Source organism: Schistocerca cancellata, chromosome 8 (assembly GCF_023864275.1).
Source record: "Schistocerca cancellata isolate TAMUIC-IGC-003103 chromosome 8, iqSchCanc2.1, whole genome shotgun sequence".
Classification (NCBI taxonomy): Eukaryota; Metazoa; Arthropoda; class Insecta; order Orthoptera; family Acrididae; genus Schistocerca; species Schistocerca cancellata.
Genome location: NC_064633.1, coordinates 492,138,435 through 492,163,805, shown reverse-complemented (window position 1 = coordinate 492,163,805; position 25,371 = coordinate 492,138,435). Strand labels below are relative to the sequence as shown.

The 25,371-nt window shown below is 37.3% G+C and overlaps 1 protein-coding gene across 2 annotated transcripts in view; it reads right to left on the bottom strand.

The window, feature by feature from the left end:
• Positions 1-25,371, bottom strand: part of LOC126094589 (periodic tryptophan protein 2 homolog) — a 99,866-nt gene that overhangs the window by 27,646 nt on the left and 46,849 nt on the right. For both annotated transcript variants that reach the window (XM_049909053.1, XM_049909054.1), the window contains 5 exons: positions 18,879-19,027; positions 15,731-15,878; positions 13,495-13,651; positions 5,782-5,962; positions 5,350-5,497 (listed from right to left, as the gene is read on the bottom strand). In XM_049909053.1, coding sequence (XP_049765010.1) covers positions 5,350-5,497; positions 5,782-5,962; positions 13,495-13,651; positions 15,731-15,878; positions 18,879-19,027 — 783 coding nt within the window. The remainder of the gene's footprint in view (positions 1-5,349; positions 5,498-5,781; positions 5,963-13,494; positions 13,652-15,730; positions 15,879-18,878; positions 19,028-25,371) is intronic.

Below are 25,371 nucleotides of genomic sequence, written 5' to 3'. Positions count from 1 at the left end.
AAAGTAGTATCCTCTGACTACGATATCAGTGAATCATCAATAGCATCAGAAAACTCATACAAATACCTGAATGATACTCTTTGTAGATACATGAAATGGAACAGTCACATAGGCTCATTTGCAGGTAAAGCAGATACCTGACTTCAGTTCATTTGCAGAACACTACAGGAATGCAATGTCAGTCTACAAAGGAGACTGCTTACAAATCACTTGTGCAACCCATCCCAGAATACTGCTCAAGTGTGTGGGCCCCATACCAGGTAGTACTGAGGGGGGGGGGTGGGGGGGATACTGAACACGTATACACTGAAGAGCAACTTGAATGGTCGTTTGACCTGTGGGAAAGCATCACGGAGATGTTGAAAGAAATGAACCGGCAGAATCTTGAAGATTTTTTATTTCCCTCCATTTTATATATATATATATATGAGACTTACCGAACAAAAGCGCTGGCAGGTCGATAGACACACAAACAAACACAAACATACACACAAAATTCTAGCTTTCGCAACCAACGGTTGCCTCGTCAGGAAAGAGGGAAGGAGAAGGAAAGACAAAAGGATATGGGTTTTAAGGGAGAGGGTAAGGAGTCATTCCAATCCCGGGAGCGGAAAGACTTACCTTAGGGGGAAAAAAGGACAGGTATACACTCGCGCGCACACACACACACATATCCATCCACACATACACAGACATAAGCAGACATTTGTAAAGGCAAAGAGTTTGGGGCAGAGATGTCAGTCGGGACGGAAGTACAGAGGCAAAGATGATGTTGAAAGACAGGTGAGGTATGAGCGGCGGCAGATTGAAATTAGAAATTAGCGGAGATTGAGGCCTGGCGGATAGCGAGAAGAGAGGATATGCTGAAGGGTAAGTTCCGCCAGGCCTCAATCTCCGCTAATTTCTAATTTCAATCTGCCGCCGCTCATACCTCACCTGTCTTTCAACATCATCTTTGCCTCTGTACTTCCGTCCCGACTGACATCTCTGCCCCAAACTCTTTGCCTTTACAAATGTCTGCTTATGTCTGTGTATGTGTGGATGGATATGTGTGTGTGTGTGCGCGAGTGTATACCTGTCCTTTTTTCCCCCTAAGGTAAGTCTTTCCGCTCCCGGGATTGGAATGACTCCTTACCCTCTCCCTTAAAACCCATATCCTTTTGTCTTTCCTTCTCCTTCCCTCTTTCCTGACGAGGCAACCGTTGGTTGCAAAAGCTAGAATTTTGTGTGTATGTTTGTGTGTCTATCGACCTGCCAGCGCTTTTGTTCGGTAAGTCTCATCATCTTTCTTTTTAAATATATTTTTCCCACGTGGAATGTTTCCCTCTATTTTTTATATATATATATATATATATATATATATATATATATATATATATATATATATATATATATATATAAAAAGAAAGATGATGAGACTTGCCAAACAAAAGCGCTGGCAGGTCGATAGACACACAAACAAACACAAACATACACACAAAATCTAGCTTTCGCAACCAATGGTTGCCTCGTCAGGAAAGAGGGAAGGAGAGGGAAAGACAAAAGGATTTGGGTTTTAAGGGAGAGGGTAAGGAGTCATTCCAATCCCGGGAGCGGAAAGACTTACCTTAGGGGGAAAAAAGGACAGGTATACACTCGCACACACACACATATCCATCCTCATATACACAGACACAAGCAGACATTGACAAAAGTCTTTCCGCTCCCGGGATTGGAATGACTCCTTACCCTCTCCCTTAAAACCCAAATCCTTTTGTCTTTCCCTCTCCTTCCCTCTTTCCTGACGAGGCAACCATTGGTTGCGAAAGCTAGATTTTGTGTGTATGTTTGTGTTTGTTTGTGTGTCTATCGACCTGCCAGCGCTTTTGTTTGGTAAGTCTCATCATCTTTCTTTTTAAATATATTTTTCCCACGTGGAACGTTTCCCTCTATTATATATATAGTTATAATAGAAGGAAACAATCCATGAAGGAAAAATATACCTAAAAACAAAGATGATGTGACTTACCAAATGAAAGTGCTGGCAGGTCGACAGACACACAAACGAACACAAACATACACACAAAATTCAAGCTTTCGCAACAAACTGTTGCCTCATCAGGAAAGAGGGAAGGAGAGGGAAAGACGAAAGGATGTGGGTTTTAAGGGAGAGGGTAAGGAGTCATTCCAGTACCGGGAGCGGAAAGACTTACCTTAGGGGGAAAAAGGGACGGGTATACACACGCACACACACACATATCCATCCACACATATACAGACACAAGCAGACATATTTAAAGACAAAGAGTTTGGGCAGAGATGTCAGTCGAGGCGGAAGTGCAGAGGCAAAGATGTTGTTGAATGACAGGTGAGGTATGAGTGGCGGCAACTTTAAATTAGCAGGGGAACTTGCTCTTCAATATATCCTCTCTTCCCGTTATCCACCAGGCCTCAATCTCCGCTTTTGTTTGGTAAGTATCATGTCAGCAGCTGTACAATTTGGTCACCGCGTACTTGAAAACATAAATGAAAAGTCTCAACTGGCAGGAGTATTCTTGGACCTCTCAAAAGCTTTTGACAGAGTACACCACGATGTACTCTTGTCAAAAATTGCGAAGAGTGGTGTCACTGGAAAACTCATGCAATTGCTTGAAACATATTTAAAAGGCAGGCAACAGTGCATAGAAACCCTATATTACAACAGAGAAATACTAGAGCGGAAAAGGTCAAATATAAGAAATATACATTTCCCCAGGGCTCCATTTTAGGTCCAGTCCTAATAATATGTTATGTAAATTATTTAACAAGTTCTCTAGACAGTAAGCAATTGGTCACTATGTATGCCGATGATACATCTGGTGTCTGTTGTGCAGACAGTGAGACCAGCCTAGTTGAAGAAATTCGCAGCTTTATTGAAAGGGCAAGAGCACACTTCGAAAAAGACAATTTGAAAGTAAACATGGAAAAACAAATACCATTCATTTTAAACCCAGTGGTATAAACAGGCACAACATTGAGACTAAGGAAACACTGTCAAATAACTAACTTCTTACGATTAAGGGAAATGGTATGCCAGAATTGGTGCCATCTTTTAATGGATGAAGTAGGAAAATTGACTAGGAACTTAGATGAAGAAAAAAAGCATGAGAAGGTAAAGGAGAAATTAAAATCGGTAAGGTGATACATTCTCCTTGCAGACTTAGGTACCAGGTATGGTATGACATTCCACCCTCAGAACATTAATCACGCAGTTTTCAATGTGTCCAATATAAATATGAAAGCAAAAGCATTTCAAATACTGTAGAAAAATACAGAGAGTGGTGGGAATATTATGACACTAATTAGGCAGCTAATTAAGAGCTCTTACCATCTATGACTTTAGCACAATGATGATCAAAGAGAGAATTGCAATTGATTGTAAATGTGGCCGTTGTTGCTAAATGCTTCAACTACTGACAGCTGTACTGTGTTGTCTTCAACTCATGTTGCTGTTTACATTTGGAAGTACTCATTCTAATTGGAAAGGTGGACTGAGAACTGAAGAAAAAATTAGAGGAACGAAGGCTATGAGGATTCTCAAAGAGATGTGTTTATAATTATACAATTTTCACCTGAAAAGTTTTTCTTCTAGAGCTTACGATTACCTGGAGTTCTGCACAAATTATTCAGCATATATGTTCTTAGTCATATTTATTCCTTTTCTTCCCCAACAACTGAGCTGCGTCAATTGAACAGGACAGAACATGAAACCACAGCAATCACAGAATAACTCCATTTATCATAACTGCACTTGTGTATTGGTATGCATGTGACATCATGCTTACCAGTACGTTCCAAACTGCACTGCATACAAATGGGATTTTCTGTTGCTTGTACCACTGGTTCCATTGGCGATAAAAAGGTAGGGTCAAGAGTTTTGGATAGCCTTTGGGCTAGGGGCCATTTGTATACCCAACAGAAGGATCATCTTATTGTCACTATCCTACAGTACATGGTCAAATTATGGATATTACACACATTCTATTGCTTAGGCAAATGTAGCCAATCAGCTGGTGCTTTTTGCATTTGATGTGATCTATGTTGGGCTTGATTGGACTTACAGAGGCACTGTTAGTTCATGGGCGGAACCTCGAAAAATTTCTAGCCATCTTTATCTGTTTCCAAGGTACATTATCATCTGAATGGTTCGGGGAACTCCTCACTGTTATACTGAATTACATGCAATATGCGCATGTAAAAATCTGGTCTGAAGTGTAAAATTAGTTTTGCATTATTTCAATTTCATGTAAGTAAACTATCAAAATTTTATTGACTCATCAATGCAAACAAAAGAAGGGAACTCAGTAGAAAAATGCTGCTATTGGACCACAAAAAGGGTGAATACACTCCTCTTCATCAAAAGATTGACTGGAAAATGGGGTGCCAGCTGACTCATTCTACCTTCCTCAGCATCCTTAAAAATATTTGCAAAAAGTTGGGAAGTGAACATATTTGCACTTTTTAATGCTGAGAGAGAAGTAGACAGTGGCAGCAGGAAAGAGACAGAAGTAATAAGTACTAGAAGATAGTGGACAGTGTTTGTCGTACAGAAAGAGTGAAGGAGACAATGGCAGTGTGAGAGAAAGAGAGGGACACGGTGGTAGTGGAACACAGTAGACAGTGAAAAAGAAGTGCCAGGAAACGAGTAAAGGAGGCAGTGCCTGTGGGAGAGGAATACAGAGAAGGAGAAAGTAGGAGTGGGTGAGACCCAGTGATAATGAGACACAGAGTCTATGACAATGACGAGGAGAACAGAGAGAGGGATAGTGAGAAGAGATAACAGCACTGGTAATGAATGAATGAGATAGTAGCAATAAAAGAGAACAAGAGGGAGACAGTGACAGTGGGAGGGGACGCTAGTAGTAGTAGTAGTAGTAGTAGTAGTAGTAGTAGTAAAGAATAAAGGCGAATGTGAGACAGGAGAAAGTGACAGCAAATAACTAACGAACTGACAAAGAAACACGTTTACAAAACTGGCGATAAAGAATGCTGGAATTTCAAATGAATAATAATGGTAGCAAAGAAAAGGCAACTGGCAAGATGCTAATGATCCTGTTGGAGAACACAGAATTTGCTATTTGTTCACTTTGAAGATTACCTCTGTAAATCTTTCATGCCTCAGGTTTTTATGTGCTCCCTTCTACCATGACCCCCCCCCCCCCTTTTTCTCTCGCTGTGTGTGTGTGTGTGTGTGTGTGTGTGTGTGTGTGTGTGTGTGTGTGTTCCACTTCACATAGTGTTGCACTATGTGAAGTGGAATTTTTACAGTTGAGAAAGTATTAAACACTCTGGAAAGAATTAGTACAATTAACAGTCGTAATTTATACTCACATCCACAGCATCAAGTGAGCGGTTCTGTGTGATTTCAAATTTCTTTATAAGCATTGATTCATTGACACTATATATGCACACGTTTTTTGACTGTCCTCCTGCTAATATACATTTTCCATCAGCAGTGTAGCAAAGGCTATTGAAAGCTCTGTAAGAGAAACATAACAATTTCATTTTCCACAGCTTGTTCGTATCCAAAGAATCTAGAGAGGTGATACAGGTATCAGTCAACACTGAGTGAAATGATCTGTGTGACAAATGAGGCAAGGAATAATACAGGTAAGGTCTCAAAAAAGAACGTCCTTTTTTTAAAGAAACTAACAGAAAAAATAGAGGTTTTCCTTCTTAAGTCTCAAATTGAGCTAAAATATGTAAGAAATTCACACTGCTGTAATACAGCCAATTTTTGCACTAAATTTGACAAACACTTACTTTCCCTGAAGATTTTTTTTCGCTGTAATGAGATCAGTTTCCGATCGACCACTGCCCATGTCATTACGGCCTTCAATGCTGCCCGTTTGCTGTGATGTGCGAATGTTAAAGAATGAAACTTGACCATCAAGTGTTGCTACAGCCACCTCTTGGCCAGAGGGAGCATATGCTACACATAAACCTGAAACACAGGTGATCTTTTAGAAATTAAACTGAAACACTCTTCTGAAAGGCCAACTAAAAACTGTAGACACACCCAGGACATCCTATGAACAAATAGCAACATATTTCCAGACTGCTTATTACAAAAAACTGAAAGCACTACTTCATTATAAAACAATGATAGGAATAATTAAGAAAAACTACATTTCTATAACATTAGGATTCATTTAAACTTATATAACAAACTATTACTGACAGCTGTGTAACAACATTTAAATTCACAGGGATCAAATGTTCTGCTTTAGTTCTAATTTTTCAGTATTTAATTTTAAACTTTATTAACAATTACTCACAAAGAAAACATATGATATTTAACAGTACAGGTGATAACTATATTGCATTTGTATTTACTTCTGCTGCATTTTATGAAAACTGGTTTCCACTTAGGTACAGCCTTAAGACACAAAACCTGTCCATTGGCTGGCTGCTACAGGGACTTCATCTGAAACCGTTCACTTAAGGTACCAATAAAACTGGCCACTACTCAGAATCCCCAAGTTTGGTCATCTGCACGATCTGTCAGACGTTCTGGAGGAAATGTTGCATTTGACTGGAGCTGTTACAGTGCTGTAAGCTGTATCTACTAGTGGTTGATTGGTAAACAGTGTGCAATGTAGATACAAAGGTATGAGTTACACTCTGTTTCCTCATTCATTTTTCAAATGACAATATGGTGGTATCCATCTGATGGAACCTTAAATATAATACGCTTCACTTTCTAACCTGTCAGTAAAATCAAAAACATTCATGAATAATTCCACAAAATGGCTCGTGACTATGTCAAGATCAGAACAGTTTATGCTTTCTCGTTTCCTCGCATTACAAAGGCCATTGGCTAGCAGCCACTAAAAACACGCCACCAGTAGTTTGAAGTCAGGTGCTGTCCACCAGGTGAACTTGGCACAGTGCGCCATGGGATGTTTCTGTTCTTGCACTGGTAAGCATAAAATTGTTTATTATTATTGTTTTATTTTCCTTGTGAAATAATGAAGTGCTAGTATTTTTCTTGCGGTTACATATTGGATTTTGTGTACTTTAAAACTTATGACCATTGTTTAAGCACTAGAAACTAAGGTTGCAAGTGCAATCAACTCTAACATTTGCAACATTGTTCGCTTTGAGATCAATAGAGGGTTGGGAGCAGTGGAGGCTGCTGGAAAGGTTTGTATCTTACATGGGATGTGTGCTTTTGGGCATCTGACATCAGAACGGATTTTCTGGTTTCAAGAAAGATTGTTCAAGCATATATATCTTTCCACTTTCAGTAAGTTTTCATAATCAACGTAAATGGTGAGCTGTGACCATTTAACCTTCATGCGACATTTGCATTCAATGGGCAATAGTTATACAGGCTCGAATTCAAAGCAACATGTCTTTAGGATACACTCCATACGAACTTTTATGACATACTTCATTATTAATAACACCAACAGAACACCTTTTTGGTCAGTCTTGCATGGACTCTTTTGAGAAACATACAAAACCTACAAGAAAAGGTCTGCGAGAAATAACATTTGATCACTATTCTAAAAATAAAAGTCCTTTTGTCAATCTCATACCAGGAAAATCACTGTGTCCAACATGTTATTCTAAGATATTTGTAATTCACAAGAGGAAGGATAGTGAAACCTCAGATACAGAATTTTGTGACCTGTCAGCAACCATTAAAAAAGTAGATACAGCTTGTGAAATCCTGGGTATATCACCTGCTAGTAAAATTAGAAAACTAAGTCAAGATAAAAAAACCAAGTGCCTTGAATACAAAAACTGAGAAAGTGGCAGCTACAGTCAAAAAGAATTTGGAAGTTTTATTTCAAAATACAATTGTACTAAAACTCATGAAAGTTCTAAAACTTCACCAACCGAATATGATGATTTGATAGAAAAACTAAATGGAGTACTTCAAAGAAAGAGGATAAATTATCAGTTTACTGCCAAATTCTTGAAAGTCGAGCAAAAGTTAGCTGTATCATAAGAATGTAAAGTTGGTGATAGATGAGGCCAATCTTAGAGTTGACTATAAAGACCTTTCGGAAGTTATGGTATGCAATATTGACAGTTACAATTGTATGATAAATGGAAAATGTGAAGATTGTCCAGGCAAACAAGCCTTACTTGATATGTTTGGAGAATCCGAAGAAGACGATTTGATGCCTGACAATATAAAATACAAACAATGGGTGACACAAGACAGAACTGAAATGGTGACAGTCATAAAATCACAAGAAGTGTTGGTGGCTAACCTTGAAAATCTGAAAATGCATCATTTTATTGCAAAAGCTCAAAGTAAATTTTTGAAGACAAAAAGCAAACCTTGCCAGCTGATGAATGCTTAGTTCTTGCTGACTTTTCAGAAAATTATTCCTTTGTTGTTCAAGATGAAGTACAAGGGCACCACTGGGTAAACAAACAGGCCACAGTTCAGTCACAGTCAGCCAGTCAGTGAGCCACAGCTTTTGTGTCACAAGTGACTACCTTGAACACAACACTACAGCAGTGCACATTTTTCAACTAAAATTAACAAACTATATTAAACAGCACCACCCTTCCAAAAAAAAAAAAGGTTTTGGGTTTAATGTAGAATGGCACTTCTCGCTTCATGTCATGGGAAGAATGCTTGTATTGGTGTCGGGGGTACAACAAAGAAGGTGTCACAAATGCAAGTCTGCTGCAGACCGATGATCATCATAACACCTCAAGAAATGTTTGAATTCTGTAAAAAACACATCAAAGGAATTACCTATGTTTTGTACAATGTGAGGAAATACAAGAAGTTTATGGCAGTGTCTTGTACCTTTCGGTACAACACTTGTCAGAAGATTAAAGGCACTCCATCTTTTCATTGTTTTGTACCCCATTCACACGACTTACTGAAGTGTAAGATCACATCAACTGATAGTGAACTTCATCAGTGTGGAAAACTTGTACAACTGGTTCTTCAAAATAAAGACATAGTGGCTTGTGTATACGATGAACAGTGGTGGATTGGTGAAGTTGATAATATTGACTGTCAAAACCAAGATGTACATGTTGTATTTTGTCACCCTCCAGGACCAAGGACATCTTTTAAACAAATTGAGAAGGATCAAGTTTGTATGCCACTTAAAAATGTACTAAGGAAGCTGTCGCCCATGGAATTTACAACTGTGAACTTATACTGCGAACTTATAATCTAACACCCAAACTGAGTGAATAAATTTCTCAAATGTTCAATGAGCGATGTACTAAAAACAAATAAGAGAATAATATAATGTAATAAGTAGGCTTATTTTCAATAAAAAAAGTAAGTAATCATAGATATCATTAAATTATATACTGTAACTGATATATTCCGTAAGCCTAAATATGGCAGATGTTAAAAAACGAATTTTTGACTCGTGTTTGTAATTTTTTTTCCATAACTCCCAAATGAATCTCAAAGTTTAAATTAATACTGAAATTTGATATTATAAAGGTCTATTAACTGTAAAATTTTTCAGATTTTTATCTTGTCCCCCCAACAAAGATATTGCAGGCCACAAAACGGAAAAATTAAAAAATCAATTTTTTAAAATACTGTATTTTTGAAGTGTACGCTGCTCACCATTGATACTCTATAAAAAGTAACTATACTATACAGTGCAATAGTAGAAAAAAATATTAAAGCTGAGAAATTTATCTTTCTTTGGAAAACTACTGTTTAAAAATTGAGTTTTTTAATTTGTGGCTGATAACATGGAACTATTAAAAATATATTAAAGAATACATTCAGCTAAGTGGTAAAGATGTTAATTTGTAGCCCTGAGTGTGTTGAACTAAATGCATTTTATCTAAAAGGCTCAGGACAATCCAGTACTAAATAACTGTAAAAAAATGTAGATGCTTGCAAATACGAAAAAATGCATGCAGCCTGGAATAAATATGCCAGCCATTTCAAAATAATAAACAATACATTTTTTAAAATATTTTTGTGAGTACTAAACATTGGGGAATTCACCCAGCAAATATAAAGTTTTTCTGAGACGGTCAAGCAACCAATTATTTTTTTTCTTGGACCACTTGGTATGGATTGACCCTGTAACAATACTTAGAAAGTGTATTGTTTTGTGCAAACATAACCTTTTCAAGCAGAATAATGACTATTGACATTTACAAACTAAAAGTAGGGTAAATCAGAATGTCAGTGGTGTTCAGTGCAGGATTCTAGAGTGAGTCGTTTATGCGATACAATATTTTGAAAATTTTCCACACCAACAGCTATTTGTGCCATTCACTCTACGTAGTTGCTCAGTATGATGATGCAACGTTTACTTACAGTGTGCTTCTGTGTGTCTTGAGTGCATTGTGACTTGCTAGTTGGTGTGTAACATCCAAGTAGCAGGTTGTGAGAGGAGGATGGGATTTACCAATTCAGAAAAGGCAACATGCACACTGTATATTGAGGGTGTAGAAAGAACACCTTGGCAATTATTTATCAAACTCTTCAACCAGTTACGGGAAAGTGGTTGTTATCACCTAGGCAGCATAACAGAAGGAAACACGTGATGAGAGAAAAGGAGGCAATTAATGTTCTTGCTGTTGCAGCTGATCTGCAAATTAGCTCCTGTGCAATTGCGCGAGGAAGTGGTTGAGGCAGGCTAGTGTCTTATGCATTCTCCATCGACGCAGGTTCCAGGCCTATCACATCTCTCCATCAAGAGCTGCATGGAGACTATTTGAGTAATCATGTTAACTTCCGTACATAGGCAGTAATAGATGCCCCAGATGTATCGTGTATCTTATTTAATAATGAAGACACATTTACCAATCAAGACCAGGGAAACTGCCGAAATACGCAATACTGGTCTGTTGACAAGCCCACTGGCTTCATCAGGTGGAACGTCAGCATCCACAGAGTGTAAAGGTGTGTGTGTGTGTGTGTGTGTGTGTGTGTGTGTGTGTGTGTGTGTGTGTGTGTGAGATAGTGAACCATCAGCTTATAGGCCTGTGTTTCACCGATGGAACACTGAACGCACACAAGTATTGCACCTCTCAATACATGGATTCAAAAAGACATTCCCCTGCAGACTAGGAAGAACCTGTGATATCAACATGATGGCTGTCAACCAGCCCATAGTGGACAAAATAATACAGCAGGTCTTCATGAATTGTTTCACTATCACTGGGATGGATGCAGAGGACCTGTACCTTGGCTGGCTAGATCTCTGGATTTGACACCTGTGGACTTTTTTATGCAAAAGCTGAAACACGCTGCCTACAACTTGCCAACTACACCTGATGGTATCAACGACCTATTACTGCACGTTGCTTAGACATCTCTGCTGAAATGCTAGCATGTCTGCACCTGTCATTCCAAACCAGTGGGTACTGCCACTGCTGGTGGTCTTTTTGAACACAACCTGTGATAGTGAATTGTCTCGTGACTCGTCAGAAACCACTTAACTCGCGTGTGCACTTGTTCTTTGGTGTGTGCTACCATAGATATTCCCCAAGTGTCTGTGTGGGAAGTTTTCAAAATATGATATTTTGTATATGACTCGCACCTGAATCCTGCAAATAAACACCACTGACATTCTAATTTACCCTACTTTTAATTTGTTAATGTGAACAGGCATTGTTCCAGCTAGAAAAGTTGTGCATATGCACATAAAGTAAACTTTCTAAGTATTATTACAATCTGTTGACTGGCTAACAATATTTGCGGTGCAAGTTTTAGGTGATTCACCCAGTGTATTATTTTGCAGCTATACGGGACAAATTTAAATTTATTTTCTACCAATTTTCCGTTGTAAAGATGTAATAGAAGTTTTGTTAGCAATTTTGCAAAAATTAACACAAATGTTTGTGTCATTATAGATGTAATATGCAGATCTTTTAATTTGTCAGCCTGTAAGAACTCCGGAATGCCTTGTTATGATCAAATGCATCTAACTCCTAGTAAGTCTGATGGTAGCGACAGTTTAAGTCAATTTCTGGAAGCGATACATAGTACAAGGCTGAAGCCAAACTTTGCTCTCTTAGACAGAAGCTTGCCTTTAATTACTTACAACATCAGCAGACACATTAAATTAACAATATCAAAATATTCATTAAATGACAATGCATGAGAAATCATCAGTGTTGGTGGTGAATATAATTGTCATTCAACATTGCATTGCGCTCTCTACTTGTAAAACAAGAAAATAGAACAAATTTGGAAAGGAATAAGTCATGGCACACTGCAGTTTATGTTCAATTCATAACCTGATTCAAATTGCCCTAAACTTGAGCTACAGCTTTATTCAGTTGTCAAATACTTTTCCCTTTACCTGACAAGTTTAGTAAGTCACCAACTAGAGCAGCATATGTGCCTGCTTGGTGTTAATAAGAAACCCTACTTGGTCTTGAGGAAAATGCGAGGCAGGGTAGATGTTCCTATTCACACATCAGTGCATAGTGGATGCTAACTTACAGAGCAGGTAATACGTAGAGATAGATCAGGGTGGAAGAAGTGACATCAACATGTTCTAGATTGAGTGCACCACCACTAACACCACGCAAAGTAGTATAGTACTGTCTCATTCACTGAGCACCAGTATCCTTCTAATCATATAGTCATTAATATCATCTACTTGCAATAATTACAAAATAATTGCTGTAAATGTTTTGACAAAAAACTGTAGAGTACCTTATGACTTTCTATTTGCAGTATACCTAACTCAGAGAGAAATTAAAATAGCAATAACAGATCAACTAAACTGAGTGAAGGGGAGAGCCTCTGTGTGTTTCCTCAAGTTCTTGCAGTTTGATCTTATTTAGTTCCTGATAGTTTCACTGCTATACTTTATCTCAACATCGTCCTATTTCTCTGAGAAGTAGGAAGAGACTGGAGCTGAAATTATATCTGTAATGAAAATGAAACGGAGGTGGATAGACATGTAGCCAGGTGAATGGATGATTTATGTAACAAGGAATTTTTTCAGTGGATTCCAAGGGATTTAAATGTAGGGCTAATGATCGGCAGATAGATGACACTTCTTAATTGCAACACACTTCACATAAATACAGATTTTAAGCAATTGTAATAAGCATAACATTTGTTCACAGCATTAATTCAATAAAGTAATTTGAAAACAAATGAACTGGTGCAGGTACTGTGTGTTGTACAATACTTGATATTTGCACCAGAAGCTATCAGCATGTACCTGCTGTCTTTACAAAGCATAATTGTAACAATATGTTACAACATGTAGCACTGACAGGACCAGTGAGTAGAAGTTTCTTTGAGTATAATTTTGGCTTTACAGTGTATATTTGAATATACAAATGCACTGACATCATCATACACTGTCCAATTTTCTTTCCAGCAAATCAGGTAAGAACATATTCTGTTATATAGTGGAAAATTATGACTCAGGCTTTTTTCAGAGAGAGAGAGAGAGAGAGAGAGAGAGAGAGAGAGAGAGAGAGAGAGAGAGAGAGAGAGAGAGAGAGAATTCATTTCAAATTTACCAAACACTACAACATACTAACCATCTGCAGACAGCTGCACAGTTTCATGCATACCGCCTGATTCCACAGCATTCCATAACTTAAGTGTTTTGTCCCACGACACAGATGCCATTGCAGTGCTAGCAGGGCTAGGGTTGAATGCAATGCTTGAAACTGGTCCTTCATGCCCACTTAATACCTATGAACAACAACTTCTTATTAATACAAGCTAATTGTGGCATATAAAAATTGTGATACAGCATATTTCTGGTTATTCGGGGTAATGTGGGGGATATGGTGCATGAATAATGGAAAAAAATGAATAATTGAGATATTTTGAAACATGTATTCTTTGTTGAAAAAATTTATTCATGTTCTGAACGTAGGTACTGCAGGCCTGTTTATTTCTTAAAATAGTGTGTGGTAATATTCTGCTTCAGGCAGGTGATGACATTTTTTCGCACAGCATTTTGAATTTTTCTTGCAGCAGTTAAGTCATTGTACTGAAACTCCTCTGGTCCATATAATCTTGAAAATTATCAACAGATTGCAGTGGGGTGCAGTGACTTATAAGGTAACTGTCTTCATCCCTAGTTTCACATCCACTGTCTCAGTTTTGCTGCGAAGCAGCGGTCATAATTTCAATGTCACTTGTACTGGAAGTGGGGTTCACATGCATCGATCTTCAGCCACTCATTCAAAATTTTCGTCTTCGACATCTTCAAAACCATAAAACCTGTGGCCCAATTCACTATTTGTGCAGTTGTTATTTCTTTAGCACTGAAACCTTAAAAATCACTTTCTTTAATATCTGGAAGATTTTTCCTCCATGACTGGACTAGTGTATGGGACGTAACTGCCAGGCAGCAGATATCCCAAGTACGGTACCTGGAATTGTCAACTTCTTGAAAGCCTCCAAATCATCCTAATCAACTAACATTCTCAGTAGACCAGCCTAATAGTGCCTTTTCTCCGATGCAATTATGCCTTTGTCCATTGGCATTACAATGGCACTCACATTAAGACGTAAAAGCTTAATTACGATGAGATGATCACCAGATACAAGAATCCTCTCATCACAATGTGAAGGGACGTTATCAAGCAACAGAACAGCCTTCTGTAGCAATCCTTTCTCTTCTAGAAATCATCAAACTTGTACAAAATATGTGCGTAACCAGGTATTGAAAATTTCGGTTGTGATAATGCACATGTTGATCCTTAGCTCAGTTTTTTTCCCCCAATCACTTTGTGGTTCACAGAAGCATTAACGTTGGTCTTAAAAGCAAAGGTAGACATTTCCAATAAGGCCACTTTCGTCTGTATTATAAATTTGGTCTGGTGTGAAATTCTTTTCTTCTACAAACTTCTGGATCTCTTACCAGCAGTAATCAGAGGCCCCTACAGCTTCATTGGGCAGGGAGGGGGCGAGGAGACCAATTTTGGGCACACATCACGCCTGAAACAATGATATCATATGCTCATTTCTGGCTAAACCATTGCAAAAGAGCAGCATCTAATTCATCAAACGAAGATTTCCTCATGATTTTTGTGCAGACAGTCCAGAACTAGAATCGTATTTCCTGACAAAAAACTGTATTTTCTACTTATTCTTTTTAATGTTCAGTAGACTGCATTCCGATACTGTAATCAGCATTTACTGCAGCAATTTTCCCCTTCTCTGAAACATTTCAATTCATTCTAATTTTTATTTCAATGTGAATACTTTTCTTTTGTTTCTCCACCATCTCTTTTACAAATTTATTTTAACTTGCTTTGTTGACATTTACACGCCAATTAACATCAGAAAACTGAGTTTGTTTCCAATTTACAAGGTACAGGCTGGCTGATAACAATGGGGACAGTACCCTGCTGTCATCCAGCTACCGTTTAAACAATGTAAATGGTACTTCCTACTGTGTGATGCTGTTTGCTAGTGACAAATATTGTACATTTCTTTAAATAATACAGAAATAATTTGCAAACCAGATGATCTGCATATGAATAATCAAGAGACACTGTATTTTCAAATACTTGCAAGTATGGTTAGTATGCTGAGCAAAATTCATCGAAGAATGTCTCTTACTTCTGAAGAAAAGTGTACCTATAACAACAAATGCAGCCAACTTGACGACAAAAACCAAACACTAAACCCTTCACAAAAAAGAGTGACCATGTTACCTCAACTAATATCAAGGTATCACTGAACAAATGTAATCTCACAATAACCTATTTTCTTCAACTTCTATTACTTTAAAATTTAGGATCTACCATATATTACCTCTACAAGTCTTCCAATTTTTAATGACCATAAAAAGATTTCAAAAACATCTTGTCCTCCAGCTGCAACAAATTCCGCACTAGAATCAATTGCCAAACATGAAAACTGAACTGGTCTAGGAGATGTAAATGTCCTAAAGTTGCGGTACCTGCAATATAAGCATAACTTTAACGATATTTTCAGTGAGCTATACATGAGCACTGCAACAAAGTTCAACATAACATACTTAAGGGGGGGTAGGATGTCAAAGGGGCCGACTTGGAGCAGAAGAGGCACCACAGGACATTTTGATTTTCACTGTCTATAGTTTTACAAATTAATTCATAAAACTTTGTCAGCAGGATCGGAAAGGATTCAGGATACACACTAATAGCAGTGGGAGATCGAAAACAGTAACAAAAATAAATCTTTTTACATGCAAAATTTCATCATTTTTTTTTCACTTACTACTGGCTGCATTTGTTGCTATAGGTACACTTTTCTTCATAAGTAATAGAGATTCTTCGATGAATTTTGCGCAGCATACAAACCATACTTACGGGTGTATGAAACTCTAGAATTTATTTAATTTATAAAAAAATGAATGAGCTGTAACATTTTAAACTTCATGTTTAGATAAAACTCAAATTTTATAGTTAATTATCTCCATTTCTACCACAGTTTTTAATAGATTTAGAAAATTCTAGAGTTTCATACACTTGCAAGTATGGTTAGTATGCTGTGCAAAATTCATCGAAGAATGTCTCTTACTTCTGAAGAAAAGTGTACCAATAACAACAAATGCAGCCAATAGTAAGTGAAAAAATGATGAAATTTCGCATGTGAAAAAAAAAAAAATTATTTTGTTATGTTTTTGAACTTCCACTGCTACGAGTGTGACCCTGAATCCTTCCTGGTCATGCTTACGAAGTTTTATAATTTATTTGTAAAAGTATAGAGAGTGGAAATTAAAATGTCCTGTCTTGTCTCTCCTGCTCCAGATCGGCCCGTTTGACGTCCTGCCCCCCTTAATGAGCAAGACCACAAACAATCTTATTTGTAAAGTAGCATCACAAGCCACTATAAATACACATAACAAAAGAAACACATTATTATGAAAAGGAAAGTTGCTACTCAGCATGACGTGTTGCGATAGGCACAATAAAAAGACTGTCACAAATATAGCTTTCAGCTAGTAAGGCTTTCGTCAAAATTAGATGATGAAAACACACATACATGCAAACGCAACTCACATACACATGACCGCAGTCTCAGGCAACTGAGGTCACACCGCTCAGGCAATCCATCCTGGATTTTCCATTGTTTACTATATTAAACTTGATTGGTTTTGACTATTAGTCATCATCAGAAGTAAAACATCTAGAAAATGTAAAACTTGCAAATTATTAAATGTAAGGTTATAAAAGTGTTAAAAGTTCTAGGCTAAAGAGAAAAATAAAATAATACTTGGTATCTTCTTATGGAAGTAACATATCAATATGTGATCAAACACTGTTGTAGTAACTTAAAAATAAATTGCCAATGGTACAATGCACAACAAGCAGGCAAGGCTGTTGATTTTATATGACCACAATGACTGAACACATCTTGATTTGCTACTCCTGTAATAAAATATTAGGTGTATTTCATTTTTCTCTCTAGATTGCAGTTACTTACAGTTTTGTACCTGTTTATATTTTTGTATTTTCTAGACTTTTAGTTCAGATAATTGCTCATTAGAGTTGAAACCTGTTAACCATAATATACCTGCCAGATGCAATCAAAAGATTTGAGGATATAATAGTTTGCTTCAAGAGGTCACATGCTTTAGTTTGACAATGTCATATTTCACATCCTAACTTAATTAGTCTGTGACAAAGCAAGCTGGGATCTTTTTACTTCCTCTCTTGTTTTGCCATCTGCCACCTTAAATTCATTTTTTTCATTTTTGCCTAATTACCATTAACATACATGAGTATAATATGCATTTTCATTTTCATAAAAGAGAAAGGTTGGCCCTCAGTCTTAAGAAATATAGCACAAGATCTAATTTTGTTCTTAGTTTTGTGTAGGTCATTAATTTTGTAATTTATTTTGACCATTCCTGGTTAATACCTTTGATACAGGGTGAAAACATTTGGAAGAAGAACTACTAGTATTTATTTGGCTCTATTCGAAAACACATTAGCAAAATCAGCCCTTAATTAATTCAAAAATAATTACCAGATTTGTCAAAAGCATTGTTTGCATAACTGTATCTGTTAATTTCCTTATTTAAATAAAGGATTCAGAGTAATCTTTGTGGTAGAAGAAACTGTTAAAAAGAAAGAATTTTTTGATGTATTCAGTTAATTGAATGAGTTATGTTTTAATTGTAACTTCTGTACGTTAAACATCAAACAATTTATAGTTTCAGTGTCTATTATTGCGAGGATATATAAAGGACCAATTTCTGGTCCCGAGGCATTCAGTCCACGGCCGATTTTCAGATGGGAAGTCTGTATCAGTTTCGAGTAACAGTAATGCATTAACTAAACAGTGGAATTAGTGTAACACAAATAGGCCAACAATGACAGTGTCTGTTCGATTTAATTGAGAAATATGGTCACACATACCTTATTATTCTGCAAAAACTGAACTATGCAGTTAGGTATTTATTGCTCACAGATGTTCAACAGCAAACTACTGTAGCAGTATGCTGAATTTGCCTGCAAGCTATAAATGAGGCTTATCATTTACTAATAGTGAACTGGCCATGTATCTGTGTAATATTGGGGGGAGGGAGGAGGGGGTTGTGAGCAGTGAAAGTAAAGAACTGTGGAATGCAACTGTTGACTACATCATTTACAGTAGTCAGTGTTGAACTTCCACCCCCTATCTTTCACCCAGTATAACAATGCAGTATGTCGACACCAAGGACTATCAACGAAGAAATAAAGCAGGTGAACGTCACAAGTTCACTAATACTGTGCTATATTTTTAAAGTTAATCTAGCAAATACCAACAAATATTTATCATATAAGGATTCCATAACACGTAATACTGTGCCAAATTTAAACTTTGGGCCTGTCTTTCAACTTACACATAAATCTTACATTTTAGTACTTAACTACAATGATACACACTTTGTTTGATATGAATTCTAGAGTGTATACAACATTTAACACACCTGGCCATATCAAATGCACGAACTGTTCCATCCAGAGATGCAGAAACCACAAATTTTCTGTTAGGACTGAACTGGACAGCAGAGATGCCAGCAGTGTGTTCAGTAAATGTTACAAAACAAAATCCCGTACTTGTATTCCATAATTTAACCTGTAACAATGAAAGATAATACATGAGACAGTATAGATTTTTTGACACAGATGTACTTAGTGGCTGATTTGACTCAGTTAGTACTCATGCTGTAGTCATTTCCCACCATTTTGTTTTCTATGGGTTGATAAAGAAACTTCTATTGCAATAAAAGGTATTAATTTTATTTCCTTACTTTTCTCTTTTTTAAAAGAGTAATGTAGGATAGTAATTTCTGCAATGTTTCATTCATTATATCATCATGATTTATTTTGATAAATTGAAAAAAGTGTTTTAATTGAATTTCTGTTAGTAGGGGCGAAATTGGACAATTGAAGGTCTGACTGATTTATTAGTCATCTTAAATTGGTTGATATAAAACTAAATTTAATTTCAAATATCCGTTACAGGTTAGTATGTAACAAAATGCCTACAACACACAAACCCAACCTAAAACTTAAGCACTAAGTTAAACCTTCAGCAGGCCTTCAAAGCTGTTTTGCGAGGTTGCGTTTACGAAAATCAGCAGAAAAATACAAAATTCCCAAGTCAGTGCTGCAGTGACATATGAAATACAGTGGAACAAATACAACACCTCTGAAAATTTGTGCCTGATGTCAGTGGTGAAGATCCAGAAGATGAATACCAGGTATCATTGAATGGAATGAGTTGTTCAGATTCAGAGTATATGCTTGAACAAGACATCGTTGAAGAAAGCAATTATGCTAAGAGATACGGTTTACCAGTCAGAGGGATGTATCACTATCTGGAGATAAAATCTTGAAAGAAAATTACTGGACTGTGTTGAACTTATTGAATGTCATGCTACTTCATCTAAGAAGTTCTCTCCCATCTAGTTCACAGGTATGGTGCTAGATGTAAAAAAATGAGAAACACAATGAAGCATCATTTGTCAAATTCACTGAAACCAAAATCAATTTTTAAGTGGACAGAGATAGAAGAGTGCTGCCTAAACAAGGGACAGAGGGTTGTAGGTCTACTTCATCCACAACTCCTTTGAAGAGGTCTAACAAAATTCAACGCTAGCTTTCCTGAGTGGCAATAAAGTTTGTACGTTTATTTACTCTTTCCTGGATTTTAGAATCATCGGCTTTTTTTTCCCATTTCTGTTCATGTTGTAAACAGCAATTTAGTGCTGCATTGTAAGGTATTGTTAGCTTAAAAATAAACTTTATTCAGCTTGATGTATTATATAATTTAAAAAATCACAAGGTATATTCTTGAACACAAAAACTGGAAATCACAGAGACAAAATATGCTTTCCTTCGGGATTGTAAGTCTGAACAGCTCCACAGATCTGGTAACATTGTAGGATACAAAACTTTCAGGAGGAAGTGTTGTCTTACACTCAAGCTGTTGCAATGCTGTATCTGCTTGCGGTCTAGCAGTAAACATTGTGCACTATAAATGCAAAGCTGCAAGTCTGAGTTCAATTCTCTATTTAATTTTTTTAAACCACATTTCATTTATCTACTGGACGTATCAGTCAGATGGAACTTCAAAGATAATTTCCTTCATGTAATGGCAAAAACTTTCACAAACATTTCCTTGAAACAGTTCATTGCTGTGTTAAGATTAGAACAATTTATGTTTAACAATTTCCTTCCTATGCAGCAGCCATTAACCACTGGTCACCAGCAGCACTCAGATAATCGGGAAGTGGCCCACCTTGTGCACGTTTCTGCTCTCACATTGACAAGTAAAAATTTTTTCATTATTTTAATTTTATTTACCGAGTGCAGTACTTTCGATAAACTGTGTGAACACTGTGCAGCAACACAACAGTGCAACTATAGTTCACACAGCACCCAACCTTTGAAGCGCATAACCTACAATCACAGTTAAGTGATACCTAAAGCAAAATTGAGTGCGAAATGTTTATGTTTGACACACTGGCAAGTACATTGCCAAGAGCATAGTTATCAATTATAATTGGAATTTGCATACTTGAATCTTTTAAATGTTGTTTAAGCAATTAAAATACAATCTGAAGTGGAAAGATGTCTTATATTTGTGAAATACTGTTCACTTTCAGTTTAATAGAGGAGTGAAAGCAGCAGTGGCTGCTGGAAACATCAGTGCCATGTGGTGGCAGTGGTGGCGGCGGTGAGTGTGCTATCAACGAAATCACGGAAGAACATTGTTTTCTTGCTTCAAGAAAGATTGCTCTGTCATGAATGATCTTCCACATTAATACTGTATTTACCCAAATGCAAGACAACTTTTTCTTCTGATTTTCATGGTCCAAAAAATGCACCTGTGGCTTATATCCAAGGGCAAAGAAGTTCTGAAAAATGCCATTACAAGCTACCACTAGTTGTTATTTTGGCACAGATGCTGTTGTGTTAATGTTTCAAATATTGAATGTTACAAATTTTTTATCATGGGGGAAATTCAAACTTAATATTGTTCGTCTTTGAATTTAGTAGTTTTTTGAATATTCATACCAATAAAAATAAATTTCTTTACATGCCATCAAAACGAACGTTTTTAAGGAACTTTGAGATGTTGGCAAGCACGGTAAGTACAGTTTTACATTTAAACAGCTACATTCATAAGCTGTCGGCACGTCTTTGTAGGCTGTGTGACTTCTCAATGATGCCAATATTGCTGATGCAACAATAATAAGTGTTTTATTGCCTTAACTTAATTTCATATTCATGAGTACAAGTAAGTTCCACATTTGAACATGAGCACCCTTATAAACAAGCTCTTACGAGACATTGTTACTTCCGTGAGAGATTTCTACCTTGGCAGATGATCAATATGAATCTTACGTTATCCGCACTGCATGCAATGGGTGAAACTTGCTTGATGTACCAATCACCCTTCCCCCAACATCATTTGTGCTTCTTCCACTGACATCTAGACCAATGACAGCAGCACTCACTACAATTTTTGTAGATAGCACATTCGGATTTCCCCCTTTGTTTCAGTCTACTTTATTACTTTTGTAAAATGCCAAGGTTTAGTCCACTATGCTGAAGCATGTTGACTATACTGCGAAGTTGAAAAGTGAAGTGATTTTTCTCGAGGAAAAAACATAAAATTGTACTGTAGGACAGCGATATGGAATCGATGAGAGTAATGTAAAATGGTGGTGATGGTCAAAAGAACAACTCTTAGCTTGTTCCAGCAACATAAAAACATTTATGGGCCAAAACATGGTCTCTATTATACATTAGAAGTTGTGCTGAATGATTTTGTTTGGGAGCTATGACAGAAGTTCTTGTTAATTGTTCAAGTTAAAGCACATGAATTTGTTTGACAGCAGAAAGTTATGAATTTCAAATGAAGCCGCAACCGGGTTGCCCGTTTCATGAAATGTTGGGAATTTACTCTTCACAGACGCACTTCAATTGCACAGAATCTGCCAGAAAACTACGGGAAAAAACTCATCAAATTCGAGTGTTTAATAATCAGATGGCACACAGAAAATCATTATGTTCTTGGTCAAATGGATAAAGTGAACCAACTCTGATGTATTTTAAAATGCCCTCAAATTACATGGCAGAAGCAAAAGGGAACAAAGATGTCAAGATATTGTCCACAGTTGGTGAAAAGTAGCACATGCTGTCATATTTGCTTGTACAGCTGATGTCCATAAACAGCTACCACTGTTTTTAAATGAAGACATTACTGAAGTCCAATGAACCATTTAACACTTTCCAACATGAACCATAGTGCATGGAACTGTACCAAAAGGCCTTGCTGTTTTTAATGATTTTAAACTACTACCAGTCTTCAACAGTTTCTGTTATAGCAATAACACAACCTGTGTTGCTTCCAAAAGAAATCTATATATTAAACAAAAATTTTAATAAACAAGTATGCTGCTTGTTATTTCTACAGTAAGCTCCTTTGGCTTTGTTTTAAGATGCAGTTTTGGTCTTTGTATGATAAAATTTTAAACCATGGTAATTCACACAATGCCACTTTGCATCCATTACACAGATTGCTTTTGTGTGTGTGTGTTGTAGGGGGGGGGGCAGTGGGGGAGGGGGCAGTGGGGGGAGGAGGCAGTGGGGGGAGGGGGCAGTGGGGGGGGGGGGGAACTCCTCCAAAACGTTTTTTGTCTCTCAGAATACATACTAAAAATTCTTTTCATTTCTGTTTCTTGCCTATTAATGACTGAGCTCTAGCAAAAGACATCATCTCAAGTAAAGGGCACTGTAAGAGAAATATTTTGCATCTGTTGTTGTTGTTGTTGTTGTTTTTGTCTTCAGTCCTGGGACTGGTTTGATGCAGCTCTCCATGCTACTCTATCCTGTGCAAGCCTCTTCATCTCCCAGTACCTACTGCAGCCTACATCCTTCTGAATCTGCTTAGTGTATTCATCTCTTGGTCTCCCTCTACGATTTTTACCCTCCACGCTGCCCTCCAGTACTAAATTGGTGATCCCTTGATGCCTCAGAACATGTCTTAGCAACCGATCCCTTCTTCTAGTCAAGTTGTGCCACAAACTCCTCTTCTCCCCAATTCTATTCAATACCTCCTCATTAGTTATGTGATCTACCCACCTAATCTCCAGCATTCTTCTGTAGCACCACATTTCGAAAGCTTCTATTCTCTTCTTGTCTAAACAATTTATCGTCCATGTTTCACTTCCATACATGGCTACAGTCCATACAAATACTTTCAGAAATGACTTCCTGACACTTAAATCTATGCTCGATGTTAGCAAATTTCTCTTTCTTCGGAAACGCTTTCCTTGGCATTGGCAGTCTACATTTTATATCCTCTCTACTTTAACCATCATCAGTTATTTTGCTCCCCAAATAGCAAAACTCCTTTACTACTTTAAGTAGTCTCATTTCCTAATCTAATTCCCTCAGCATCACCCGACTTAATTAGATTACATTCCATTATCCTCAATTTGCTTTTGTTGATGTTCATCTTATATCCTCCTTTCAAGACACTATCCATTCCGTTCAACTGCTCTTCCAAGTCCTTTGCTGTCTCTGACAGAATTACAATGTCATCGGCGAACCTCAAAGTTTTTATTTCTTCTCCATGGATTTTATTACCTACTCCAAACTTTTCTTTCGTTCCCTTTACTGCTTGCTCAATATACAGATTGAATAGCATTGGGGAGAGGCTACAACCCTGTCTCACTCCCTTCCCAACCACTGCTTCCCTTTCATGTCCCTCGACTCTTATAACTGCCATCTGCTTTCTGTACAAATTGTAAATAGGCTTTCGCTCCCTTATTTTACCCCTGCCACATTCAGAATTTGAAAGAGAGTATTCCACTCAACATTGTCAAAAGCTTTCTCTAAGTCTACAAATGCTAGAAACGTAGGTTTGCCTTTCCTTAATCTTTCTTCTGAAATAAGTCGTAGGGTCAGTATTGCCTCAAGTGTTCCAACATTTCTACGGAATCCAAACTGATCTTCCCCGAGGTCGGCTTCTACAAGTTTTTCCATTCATCTGTAAAGAATTCGTGTTAGTATTTTGAAGCTGTGACTTATTAAACTGATAGTTCGGTAATTTTCACATCTGTCAACACCTGCTTTCTTTGGGATTGGAATTATTATATTCTTCTTGAAGTCAGAGAATTTCGCCTCTGTCATACATCTTGCTCACCAGATGGTAGAGTTTTGTCAGGACTGGCTCTCCCAAGGCTGTCAGTAATTCTAATGGAATGTTGTCTACTCCTGGGGCCTTGTTTAGACTTCGGTCTCTCAGTGCTCTGTCAAACTCTTCACTCAGTATCATATCTCCCATTTCATCTTCATCTACATCCTCTCCCATTTCCATAATAGTGTCCTCAAGAACATCGCCCCTGTATAGACCCTCTACATACGCTTTCCACCTTTCTGCTTTCCCTTCTTTGCTTAGAACTGGGTTTCCATCTGAGCTCTTGATATTCATGCAAGTGGTTGTCTTTTCTCCAAAGGTCTCTTTAATTTTCCTGTAGGCAGTATCTATCTTACCCCTCATGAGATAAGCCTCTACATTCTTACATTTGCCCTCTAGCCATCCCTGCTTAGCCATTTTGCACTTCCTGTCGATCTCATTTTTGAGACATTTTTATTCCTTTTTGCTGATTCACTTTCTGCATTTTTGTATTTTCTCCTTTCATCAATTAAATTCAGTATCTCTTCTGTTACCCAAGGATTTCTACCTGTTACCCAAGGATTTCTACTAGCCCTCGTCTTTTTACCTACTTGATCCTCTGCTGCCTTCACTATTTCATTCCTCAAAGCTACCCATTCTTCTTCTACTGTATTTCTTTCCCCCAGTCCTGTCAATTTTTCCCTTATGCTCTCCCTGGAACTCTGTACAACCTCTGGTTCTTTCAGTTTATCCAAGTCTCATCTCCTTAAATTCCCATCTTTTTG